The sequence below is a fragment of the Lepidochelys olivacea genome (assembly GCF_965140295.1).
Source record: "Lepidochelys olivacea isolate rLepOli2 genome assembly, chromosome: 2".
Lineage (NCBI taxonomy): Eukaryota > Metazoa > Chordata > Testudines > Cheloniidae > Lepidochelys > Lepidochelys olivacea.
Window position 1 is genome coordinate 65,490,393 of NC_140412.1, and position 13,136 is coordinate 65,503,528.

The following is a 13,136-nucleotide window of genomic DNA, read 5'->3' on the forward strand; positions in this document are numbered from 1 at the left end:
CACCACTGCCTCCCACAGTCCCTGAGCCATAGCCCCTGGTAGCCGGCCCCCCGATGATGCCATGGAGTGCTGGGCCCTAGTCCGGGGAAGCGGAAGGCTCGAGCTCTGCTCCTTTCCGCCGATGCGGGAGCCCCCCGGAAGACCAGAAAGGGGGGCACCAATGCCAAGCCTTCTGCCTTGCCCGCGGGTGCGTTCCATCCCCCGGTACCAGCTGGGGAAGACGTGGCAGCACGGGAGGGCAGTACCGCCCCTCCATTGGAGTCCTTTCCCTCCAAGGCCCCCGATGGAGCCTCTGGAGCCCCTGTGAGCCCTGAGGCAAGCATCGCTTCGGGCACTGGCGGGGAAAACTCTGGGGTGGTGGAAGGAGAGTTCCCTTCCATCTACGAGGAGATTGAGGCCCTGGGTCTGACCCCGGTCAGCCAGCGGGAGGATGACCCTCTGCCAGCAGGCCTCGATCTGAGCAACCTCACCCCGGCCCCGCCTTCTCCATGCTCCCTCCTCCTAACCACTGTTTTTACTCCCGCCTCCAAGGGTTCCCTGGGCTCCTCCGTCTGCCCGGCTGTGGGTGGCACCCTGCTGTTGGCCGCCAAGCCCACCGAGGCAACCGCTGGTGCCATGCGGCTGGGACCCGAGACCCACGGGCTGCCCCTCGTGGGCAAGTGGCGACCGACCTCCTTCCCGGGCGGGGACCCCACTGAAGATGCCATGGCAACTATGCCGGCCATTGTGCCGGAGCCCAGCATCACAGAGGGCCCCCTTCCCTGCCCCCAGCTCCCAGAGCTCGATTGAGAGGGGCCATTTCCCAGCGGCCTGGCTACTAGGGCCCAGGATCCAGCTTTTGCCCCTCTCCAAGACTCTGCACCCAACCCCTGCCTTGCTCCCACTCTGGATCCCTGCCCTGTCTCTGATGTCAACCCCGTCCCTGTCCCCTCCACCCCCCGTGATATCATTGCTGCCCCTGGGGCCGTCATCTCCTCGCTCCTAGAGGATAGCCCACAGGGAGCGGCCTCTGTATTTCCCAGTCCCGACTCACTAGGGGCTGCTATCTTCCCTCCGCCGCCCCCAATCGAGCCGGGGCTTGAGGGGGGCTGCGTGGCGCCAGCCCATCGGGCTCCACGTCAGGGGTCTGCTCCTTGCCTGCCCGTTTCGGTGGGCCATGGGGTTGTATCAGTGGTCCCTCCGGAGGAAAGCCGGGGCTAGTGACCCTGGCCCCCCGATACGCTGCGAGAGGAGCTGCGGGAGTTCCTTGAGGATGTCCGGGGCTCCTGTAACAAGGTGCAGCTCGCTCTCCAGCGATGGGGGGACTTCCATCAAATCCTCCAGGCTGCGAGGGCCCTCATGGGGGAGGGTAAAAGGACTGGGAAGCAGGCTGCCGCGTCCTACCAGCGGGTCTGCCTCTTCTGTGACTCTCTACTCACCTACGGGGTAGGTCACAGATTGTTGCGTGGCCCGTTGGGAACCGCGAGCGTCCCTGCCGGCAAGGATCCCCCCCAGCCCTCCTCATGGCACTTCTCACCATCACAACGTTAAACACCTGGGGCTGTAGGATGGATCTCCGCAGGTACCAGGTGCTCTCCTTCCTTCGGGAGGGGGTACTCTGTGGTTTTCCTGCAGGAGACCCATACAGATCCGGCTGCCGAAGATAGCTGGCGGCTGGAATGGGGGGACAGGGTCTACTTTAGCCATCTCACAGTTCGTACGGCTGGAGTGGCGACCCTGTTCTCCCCCGACCTATGGCCCGAGGTGCTGGGGGTCGCCGAGGCTGTGCCGGGCTGCTTGCTGCACCTCCGGATCCGTATGGAGGGGCTCGTGGTCAATCTTGTCAACGTCTGTGCCCCGACATTGGGCCCGGAGCGGCTGCGTTTCTTTCAGCAGGCATCCGCCTTCCTCGGCACCTTGGATCCTCGTGAGTGCCTGGTCCTGGGCGGGGACTTTAATACTACCCTCGAGGAGCGGGACCGCTCGGGGACCGAGCAGTGCCTGGCTGCCGCGGACATCCTCCGGGAGATAGTCTACCATCACTCCTTGGTGGACATCTGGCGCGACCATCACCCGGACAACGTCTCAACGTTCACTTTTGTCCGGGTGGAGGCCCATCGGTCGCGACACTCCCGGTTGGACCGCATCTATTTATCACATTTCCACCTTTCACGGGCCCACTCCTCCAGCATCCGGCTGGCCCCATTCTACGATCATCACTTAGCCACCGTGACGGTCTCTCTCTGTGCAGAGAGGCCAGGGCCGGCCTATTGGCATTTTAACAACAGCTTGTTGGAGGATGTGGGCTTCGTGGCGTCCTTCCGGGAGTTCTGGCTGGCCTGGTGAGGGCAGCGGCGTGCCTTTCCCTCGGTGCGGCGGTGGTGGGACCGGGGAAAGGTGCGCGCCTGGCTCTTCTGCCGTGACTACACCCGGGGCGCCAGCCGATGGAGGGATGCAGCGATAGGGCAGTTGGAACGGGAGGTCTTAGAGCTGGAGAGATGTCAGGCCGCCAGCCCCGAGGATCCATCCCTCTGCGGGGCATGCCGGGAGAAGCGGGAGGAGCTCCGGGCCCTCGAGGACCATTGGGCCCGGGGTGCCTTTGTTCGATCCCACATCCGCCTCCTTCGGGAGATGGATTGCGGCTCCTGCTTCTTCTACACCCTGGAGAAAAGGAGGGGGGCCAAGAAGCACATCACCTGCCTCCTAGCAGAGGACGGCACCCCCTCACGGATCCAGCGGAGATGTGCGGGAGGGCCAGGGCCTTCTATGGAGGGCTTTTCTCCCCGGATCCGACCGATCCTAATGCTTGCAGAGTGCTTTGGGACGAATTCCTGATGGTCAGCGCAGGCGACCAAGACCGGCTAGAGCTGCCTCTCACTCTGGCTGAGTTTTCGGAAGCCCTCCGCTGCATGCCCACCGATAAATCTCCGGGCATGGACGGGCTGACCGTGGAGTTCTACCGCGTGTTCTGGGATGTCCTCGGCTGAGACCTAGTCACCGTCTGGGCCGAGTCTCTGCAAAGCAGGGTCCTCCCTCTTTCGTGCAGGTGAGCCGTGCTCGCCTTATTGCCGAAGAAGGGGGACCTCTACGATTTACAAAATTGGCATCCCGTCTTGCTCCTCAGCACGGACTACAAGGTCGTAGCGAAAGCCATCTCGCTGCAGCTAGGGTCCATGCTGGCGGACGTGATCCACCCAGACCAGACCTACACCGTCCCAGGCCGCACCATCTTCGACAACCTGTATCTGGTCCGGGACCTCTTGGAACTTGGGTGTAGGGACGGTCTGTCGTTTGCCCTCCAATCCCTGGATCAGGAGAAGGCGTTTGACAGGGTGGACCATGGGTATCTCCTGAGCACTCTGCGTGCGTTTGGCTTCGGACCCCAGGTTGTGGGTTTTCTCCGGGTGGTGTACGCCTCCGCAGAGTGTCTTGTCAGGCTCAACTGGACCCTGACCCAACTGGTCAGCTTCAGGCGAGGAGTACGGCAGGGGTGCCCACTCTCGAACAAGCTGTACGCTCTGGCGATCGAGCCCTTCCTCTGTCTCCTCCGCAGGAGGTTGACGAGGTTGATGCTGCTGGAGCTGGAGCTGCGGCTGGTCCTGTCGGCATACGCCGTCGATGTGCTCCTCGTGGTCCAGGACCTGGGTGACTTGGCGTGGGTGGAGGCTTGCCAGGCCATCTACTCAGCAACCTCCTTTGCCCGGGTCAACTGGGTCAAGAGCTCTGGCTTGGTGGTAGGGGACTGGCAGCAGGCGAGCTCCCTCCCACCCGTGCTTCAGGCCATCCGGTGGAGCGCGGGTCCGCTGCTCCATCTCGGCATTTACCTTTCTGCCACACATCCGTTTCCACCGGAGAACTGGCACAGTTTAGAGAGCAGGGTGGTAGAGCAGCTCCGGAGATGGACAGGACTACTCCAGTGCCTCTCCTTTCGAGGGAGAGCGCTGGTGCTTAATCAACCAACCTTAGGCTGGGGGGGATCCTTTTGCACTTCCTCGATCCCAATAAGGCTACTCTGCTCTACCCAAATGGACTGGGTCTATCACACTACACACACACACACACACACACATACACACACACACTGTATATGAAGAAAAACATGTAGAACCATATATTGCCTGGCACAAGGGAGAGATCAAAACACAGGGTGCCTCTTGCCCTGTCAAGGAGCTGTGCACTGTGCAAGTCCTCAGGGCAGTGCCTTTCAGAGCTAGCTTCAGGAAAGATGGAGCCATGGCCCGGTCCCATCCACATCCACCAGCAGAGGCACAGAGAGGAAGTGAATACTGCACCCTCACCAAAGGTGATGCAGTGGTCATGCTACCCCAGCACTTTAGGATTTCCAGGAGCTGAGCCTGCCTTTCTGAAGTACAGTGCCTCCCTGAATTTCTTCAGTGGTGATATTGCGCCTTAAGAGCACTTTTAAGTCCATAGAATAGAGTTATGTAAACCATACAAGCAATGGAATCCCTGAAAGCACAAAAGTACAATCACAATGAATGACAGAAGAGAGTAGGAACAGTAAGAGGAAGATCAATAATATAAGGAAGTGAAACAACAATTGGGATAGATGGATGTCAAGGAAAATGTAGAATTTCTGAAGCTTGATATGAATTACCATCTGCAATTTCCAGGCTTTTGTAAATTTGGATCTGAAAGCTGACATTGGAAAATATTTGTATACTCACATTATGTGTCACATATTTATTAGTTTATGATATTTATTTTATTTTGTGTCTTTCATTTATATGTTAAAAATATTGCCCATGATGGAATTTAAAATGTTTTTGTTTGTAGTAGTTGTAGTCAATTACAGCTGTATACAAAGTTGTGCAGTCTGTGTTTTTCCCATGTTGAAAATGGGAAATCACTACCAAGGTAGCTAGGTCAGTCATTTGTCCAAATAACAGCGAAACCTGGTCCTTTAACATTTGTTAACCACTGTAAGCAAAATAATGATTAAAAGAAAAAGCTAAATCAGGTTGGATGCACAGTACTATGGGGTGATGACTACTAAAGTACTCAGAGGTAACGCAATATTTAGACAGATTATGTCATTGCACTTAGACTGTATTACTGGTCTTGATTTATGTGCACATTTTACTTTAACTGGGGAGAGAGATATTTCACATTCTTTAAGTTTAAGGTAACCTTCACAATTGCTAGTGTGAGTCCAAAATATAAGTTGAAGGCATCTCCAAAAAAGATTTGTAGTATTGTATCCTCTCCCACCCATTACCATTCCCACCCCCCAATAACTCAATACAACTGTTTGAATATTTAAAAAAAGGTCAAATTAATTCTAAAGATGTACTGTGCTGCGAGCAAAATGTGCAGTAGCATTCCCGAGACGGTGGTAACAAGGTTAATAAAAACGGCTGTTTTATTAACTTCAAAGACATTCTGACTTCCGTTTAAATTTTTGTTAAAAGGATGAAAATCTGTGCAAGTTGTTTCCCCATCCCACATGATGAAAACCAATCTGTAATCATTCTTCCCTGCTTTGCATCTTATATGGTCATTTAACATCTATGTGAGATGGATGTAAATTGCAACCAAACAGGAATGAAAGAGTTTGACACTTTCTTTGCACAGGGGTACATGGCTGCACAAGGTGCCAGGCAGTAGATAATCAGGCCTCTTCTCCCTCAGAGCTGTTCTACGTATTGTTGAATGCAAGTTAGCAGTCAGTGTAGACCAGAACAAACCATATTCAGTACTATGGCAGCTTTACAGTGATTAAATTCTACACACTGAGGGTTTATTCATTATTAGTGATACAATGCTGAACACAGTTTGTCCTGATCTACACTGTCTGCTATAATGTGTTCATTGTATTACTTAACACAGCAGTGCATAGCCATGTTCAAAACAGTACCATTTTGTCGCTTAGACTACCATAAACGTATTTAATGTTCTGTTATGGTTTCTTTGGGATGGGAATGAGAATTGAACTATGTCTTGTCTTGCCCAGTGTACAAAGAGCTTAGGGGAAAATGCCTTTTTCTAGTATTCCTAGTTTGAGAATAGTCACTTTCCTTTCCTTTACTTTACAATAACACAGCTAATTCCAGGATCCAGGGAATATTCAAAAATGAGTATAAGCATATTTTAAAATATTACCATTTCAAGGGATGCTTATGCCTGGTAAGCAAGGGGTTAATGCCCCTGCAACTGCTGCATACAGTTTAATAATTAAGCTTTGGAGGGTCCTTGGAAAAAAATAGGGACAAGCCTAATTGGTGACAAGCCTCCAATTCCCTAGAGGGCAGAGAATCTAAACGAGCTGCATGGAAAGAGCCTGTTGAGTGACTGGTAAGTAGGTATGCTGGTAATATTGCTCTTTCTATGTCTGTCTCGGTCATCATCATAGTATTTGAGCGATTTGAATTCTGAGGGCTTGTCTACACTGGCAACATTAAAGCCCTGCCGCGGCAGCGCTTTATAGTGGCTTGTGTAGTTGTGGCACAGCTCTCCCAGTGCTCTTAAAAAAAACCACCTCCATGAGGTATTTTTTCACACCCCTGAGCAAGAAAGTTGCAGTGCTGTAAAGTGCCAGTGTAGACAAGCCCTAATAAGATGCAGGAAACTCCTCCTTTCTTCTTCAGTCTCCACGAAAGGAATAAATACGTCTCTGAATGAAAAGCAAACTAAGTTGCTTCTGCAGCTGGCACCTTTCCTTGGTGCAATTAGTTGCCCCTCTGCTAGCATGTAGCAGGATATTTTTGATTCATTGCACCGTTGTGTGGTATTTTTATTTAAATCCAATATATGTTTACTTTCTGTTGAGTTAGTTCTCATTCAAAATGTACAAAAGGTAAGCCATTTTTTGTATCCTGAAATAATCTTCACTAGTCCTAAATACGTACCAACACAATAATGTTGTTCTTTCCTTATATTGTAGCTTTGACATTTGGAAAGGATCCCAGTAATACTTTGCCAGCAATGTACTACACTGAGTGGAAATGATTGATTAAACTAGATCATGTACTCTCTGTTTTCTCTGGCAATGTGGATTTTACTAATTAAGAAATTCAAGTCATCCTCAGCTGGAAGAAAATGAAAGCGGTAGCTACCCTACCACATATCCCCAATCCATAATTGGCCTTGAAAAGAGTGCTGGGTGGTTAAATAGAACCTTTTGCAGGTCGTGCTGACACCTAGGTTTGAAATGGTTTAGAAAACAAAGGATAAAGGTTAAAACTGAATGGTGAAATTAAGTTGTAAATTAAGAGGAGTAACTGTTTAATATAAAAAAGTGGGTAGAGACTTTAAGGAAAGGCCTGTCTTGCAAAGAGCAAAGGCATTAAACATTTATTTTGTGACACTGGTGATGTTTATAGATTAAATAGGCTTTGGAAACTCAGAGTGAGGATTTCTTGTTGTGTTCAGTACTCTTTTTTTTTCTAAAAATCAAGATTAAGTGAAGAGAACCCATACTCAGGTGTAGTACAGTATTTGCAATTAAAATCTACAGTGTAATCAGATGCAAAGCAATAATAAGATGCAATTACTGTTTAAGAAAAAGACATTGAGGAAAAAAACATGTAGGGGTTTATAGAAATCAGCTCTTATTGAACAAATGCTTGTACTCAAGATACTATTCACATTTGGATTCTTGATTCGAACCAAGATTGGATCACAACTCAAAAGAGTTGGCTCGTCTTAACCTGTTGTTTGAAATTATGCAAATAATACGGTATGGTAATTTTAAATATTTTCCTGGGAAATGCCAGTACTTGGAATATCAGCAAGACAGTTGGTCCCAGTCCTGCAAACACTCATGTGCTTGACTTCAACAGGACTACTCATAGTTAAGGCTACGTTTTAGTCACAGGTATTTTTAGTAAAAGTCATGGACAGGTCATGGGCAGTAAACAAAAATTCACGACCCGTGACCTCTCCACGACTTGTACTATATACCCCCGACTAAATCTTGGGGAGGGGGGCAACACAAGGGGTGCTGTGGGTGTTTGGGGGAGGGGGCGTCCTGGGACTGGTGCTGGGGCAGGGAGGGCGGGGGGGGGGGGAGTTGGCGGGGCTGACAAGCTCCCTACCCAGCTCCACACCTCCCCGGAAATGGTGACGTCACACAGCTCTGCGTGCTGTCTCCTCCCCGAGTGCTGGCTCTGCAGTTCCCATTGGCTGGGAACTACAGCCAATGGGAACTGCGGGGGTGTTGCCTTCAGATGGAGGCAGTGCACAGAGCCCCTTGGCCTAGGAGCCAAGGGGAAGTGCCACTTTTGGGGAACTTATCCCCACCCCCAAAGTAAATGCCACCCAGAGCCCTCACCCACTCCCGCGCCCCAACTCCCAACCCTGAGCTCCCCACCCAAACTCCTGCTGTTGCTGGGGTGGTGGTGGTGGCCTGAGACTGCCCCAGCAGTGGCCGGTGCAGCTGGCCACTACAGAAGTCGCGGAAAGTCACAGAATCTGTGACCTCCCTGAGAAACTCGCAGCCTTACTCATAGTTAAAGTTCAGCATGTGTGTAGGTGTTTTCAAAACCAGGGTCTTGGAGATAAACACCGAGCTGTTTTTGAACTTTTCCACGTAGTGCTCAGGCTCCTGAATCCACTTTCCATCTGATAAGAGACGGATGTGAATATTACTTGTAGTGAAGAATTATCAAGTTGCTTTGCAGACATATTCAGTTCTATTCAAATCAGTTTGTCCGCAGGTCTGTGGAGACAGAGTCTTAAAAGGAAAGTAAAAGGACCTTCCAGTTGAATTTTGGCCTGTTTTGCTTACAAACCTCTAGAAGTGGTAGGGAAGATGCCACATACAAGCTGTGATATAGACCCATGCTCTTCATATTAGCAAGAGATGGGTGCTGGACCAGTTATTGTCAGGGATTAACAATATCTCCTTTTGGGAGGGAAAGATACAGACCTTTTGCATTAGATCCTTGCTCAAATGGAAGAAATGCTTGATACTGATATTCTAGCTAATCACTGCCCAGTCTCAGCCTCTCCTTTTTGGGCCAGAGGATTGAGGCATTTGTCACAAAGCACCTTTGGCACCATTTAGAGTTTTCTGATTTTCTTGACCTGTATTATTTTAAATTATGGCCTGTATAAAGTCAAGCTGCATTGGTGTCCTTCCTCTGTTCCTGCCAATAGGTGGTCAGTTATTCACGATAGTACTTTAATCTGGAACAACAGCGTTTTATAGCTTTGAACATGAATTGGTATTAACTCACCTGCCGATCCTGGCTTGGGTTAACAACACTGTCTTCAGTGCTCCATTCTAGCCTTTCCAAAAAGTCTCAGAGGCGGATGATATGAAACTGCATATCCATAAAGTACCCTGCTTTAGGGTTTGCAGGGCTCTTTGATATGCATCTGAGGCAACTAGGAAGCCTGTGAGCTATTTAGGACTACATTACTACCGGTATTCTAAATTCAGCTCTGTCTTTTCCATCAGACCTAAGCAGTGCAGTCTTTCTCATCTGTTTGGACACTATGTAGGTCATACTAGTGTGGAAGGGTGAAATCTCTAAAGGACTTCATCAGGCTTGCATCTGATCCCTCTATTTACCCATCTGTTGCCCATGCATGTGTCAAGGATGTTTTCTACCCTCATATACTCCTGGATTCCCAAGCAGTGAAGGCGTAAAGTATTTTTACCAATGTATGGCTGGCAATGAGTCTGTAAACTTGTTTGATCATTGGACTTTTGCTTCCCTCCCTCCCGCCCCAATAAGAAAAGTAAAGCTTCTGTAGTTTTTGTTGGAAAATGATTTTTTTTCTTGTTGGAGTTAAGTATACAGGAAGATTGTAGTGAACCCCACCTGAAAAGAGGCTACAATGAGCACAGTAGGAAGCACAGTAATTGCGAACACTGTCTCTTATATTGGAGAGGGAGAGAGAGAGAGAGACTCCTAGCCACTGGAAAAAAAAAAGGAGATCTACAATAGACAGGAAGTACAATCCTAATTTTCCTAGATCTTGGCACACACACTCAGAAAAGAGCTGGTAAGAGTCAATCATTTTATTGTGGAAAACCCAGAGAATTCTAGGAATTGTACTTCTAAAGCTCTTTAGATACATTTGTGCTGCAAAGTGAAGGTCTGATTGTCACATGGGAAGGCACAACCAGATTAGTTTTGATCTAGTTAGCCAGATAATAATATCTGTGTAGATGTGGTGGCATGGACTTCAGCATGGCATAGCAATCAGAGTCCAGTCCCTCCCGGGTATGTCTATGTTGCAGCAGGGAGTGTGCCTCCTAGTCTAAATACACAGACTGGTGCTAGCTTGGCTTGAGCTAACCTTTTCGACCCCCATGTACAAGCTTGGGTGATTGGCCGAGCAGCCGCCTATGCTGCAACATCCACGCTGCTATTTTTAGCATACTATCTCTAGCAAAGCTGGCACCAATCTGGCATGCTCTCAGAGCCAGCTGGGGTATGTACTCAGGTTGCTAGATGGTGCCACTATGTCTACACTACTATTGTTACCTGTACTAGCTAAATTAAAGCTAACACAAACATACCTACCCATGCTATAATCACATCTTCACTTAGCAGTTGTATCAAGGTATCCATTTTCTGGGCTCCGCTTGCTGCCTGTCACTTAACTGAAGAAAGTCAAGTGGCAAGGCAGCCATTGGACTGAAATGGAAATGTCATGGATTCACACATTTTAAGGCTAGAAGCGACCATTATGGTCATCTACTCTGACCTCCTGCATGAACACAGATCTTAGAATTTCACATAGCAATCCTTGCATCTAGCCCATCACATTCAAACAGATGATATGGAGACGAACCAGTAAGAGCCCATGTTGCATGTTGAAATGAATTAAAATATTCTACACAAATGCTTTTGTTTTCAAAAATTGGAGGAGGAAATGCAAAATTGCTCATGCAAAATGTGGTTCAGTGAACAAAGTAAATGGTTGGGAAATAGAAATCATTTTTGTATCATTAGGTCCAATTGTTACTGTGTTCACTTATACGACTGTAAGATTAAAATTACTGGCTACAATTAGAATATTAATTCTGTAAATTATAAGATTCTATGCAAATATAATGTCCTAAGGAAGCAGAGAAGAGTAGAGCTTTAAATTTCTCATACTAACTTCTGAAGAATGATTCAGTTTTGAATGCATACTGGCTAAAAAGAGGATAGATGTTTATGATTTAAACTTCTCCACCATTTTCAGGGACTGTGTACATAATCCTTCTGCTGGAATTTCAAGTCAAATATTATCTTCCTTTTCAATGGTATCAGAGTGCGCAAATGAAGCTTAGTAGACCTCACTGAAGTTTTAACTTATAATTGCAGAGTTAAGTAGAGTGCTTATATTGTTCCACTTTGAACCGTAAAACTCAGTTGGTCGCTTTGAGTTTCAGATTATGGTAGTGGGCTTGTTGTCTCAAGAGTATGCCAAGTACTAGTGTGCTGAGAGTGAACAGATCATCAGCACTCTTGTTAGCTTGCAATATAAAATGATATGTTACACAGCCCTTAGGCTAATGAAAAAGCAAATTAAAGTGGGGGCCAGTCTGTGAGCTGGCTGGGGATTATTGAAATTATTATGATACAAAAGTAATTGAATCTGAAGAATGACATGATGGTTGTTTTTACAGCCTTAAAATGCCTTCACAAAAACTGAAAGTAAGGAAACTTGACAATGATGAACGCTGTTACTGCTGTTAAATTAAAAAAAGAGAGAGAAGCAGAAAAACTAAAGAGGTGCTAAAACTGAACACAAATTCTCAGAATAATAATGATGGTTCTCACTACAGTCCCTAGAAAAAACCTGGAAGCTTATTCGTGATGAAGGGCTTTCTGTGATGGATAAAGGAAAAGGCCTCTTCTTACCTGAAGATGAGAACCTGCGAGAAAAGGGAGATTGGAGCCAGTTCACATTGTGGCAGCAAGGTAAGTAACCTATTTATTAGTGTTCCTTCTCATTGGCCCCTCCCTTTCGTTCACTCCATATTCTGTAATAAGAAATAGTAATATAGCTTTATGAAACCAATGCTATTTTGTTAAGTTTCTGGAACCGTCATCTGAGCCTGTGGAATTTGCACCCTGAGCATAGTGAGCAAGAATTCTTTATGATAAATCACATTGCCCAGGAGCACCTGCAGAATCCAACACCACAATACCCATCTCTTGGCAAAGTTGCCAAGATTTTGTTCTAGCAAAGTCAGTAGTGCACAAGTACAAATCAGCCCAGAGGATGGAGAGAAGGTGGGAAGGAAAAAATGTATCTCCAGTCTTTTGTCACCAACCAGATTAAATTCTGTCATTCAGAAATGATATGAGCTACAGTATATGTTTTCATAAACCAGCTGCTCTTTCTCTGAGCTGTGATGTGGGAGGCCTGAATGTTGGAATGACCTTAAGCAGTGTAGGGATTTACACATTAGAAAGAACTTTAAAATATATCATTTCAACACTGAGGTATAGTTTGTCTTAATGGGAGTCACTTTCATCTCTTTTTCCCCATAGAGCCTCATTCATTGTCTTATGACTCATACCCTAAATGAATGATTTAAAAGCAGGGTGCTATAACTTAAACTGATAATATTGCAAGCCATCTCTCTTTGCTTTAGTTTCAGTGTCTATCCTCTCTTTGCTTCTGTGAAATGGGGACAGTGAGGCTTACCTGGCTTTTGTAGAAAGCTCTTTGAAATCTTTGGATGAAACATGCTTATGTGAGTGGGAAGCGTAGAGATTATTCATTTAGTGTTTCACTTGCCAATTTGTTTTGTTAGGAAGAAAAAATGAAAATGCCTGTAAAGGCGTCCCTAAAACATGTGCTTTCTTGGAAAGATTCCCTGAGGCTACAGGGTGCCGAAGAGGACAGGTACTTATTGACATGCTTCATTACTGCAATCCAAGAGGGTGGGGCAAGGTGATGCCGATGAGTACTGTACCCATAGGGGACACTGACTAGAGCAGAGTTCATTCCGTGGGCCAGATCCACTGCAGCTGGTTCAGGGAGTTATAAACGATACCCACTTGCACCAATCTGGCTCATGGGTCAGCGTGAAGATTCACCTCATGGCAGGCAGGTAGTAGTGCTGCTTCCATTGCCCTTCCTCAGGTTTCTGCTTCTGGAAGGCAACTTTAAGACTCACCACAGGATGCTGTGTATCTCCCTGCCAAGTGCCTGGTCCACATAGAGAGTAACAGCCTATT

At 47.7% G+C, this 13,136-nt stretch overlaps 1 protein-coding gene across 8 annotated transcripts in view; it reads left to right on the forward strand.

Moving 5' to 3' along the window:
- ASPH (aspartate beta-hydroxylase) overlaps positions 1 to 13,136 on the forward strand; it is a 203,488-nt gene that overhangs the window by 178,744 nt on the left and 11,608 nt on the right. For all 8 annotated transcript variants that reach the window (XM_084619332.1, XM_084619338.1, XM_084619339.1 and 5 more), the window contains 2 exons: positions 11,732 to 11,867; positions 12,710 to 12,801. In XM_084619332.1, the coding sequence (XP_084475458.1) occupies positions 11,732 to 11,867; positions 12,710 to 12,801 (228 nt within the window). The remainder of the gene's footprint in view (positions 1 to 11,731; positions 11,868 to 12,709; positions 12,802 to 13,136) is intronic.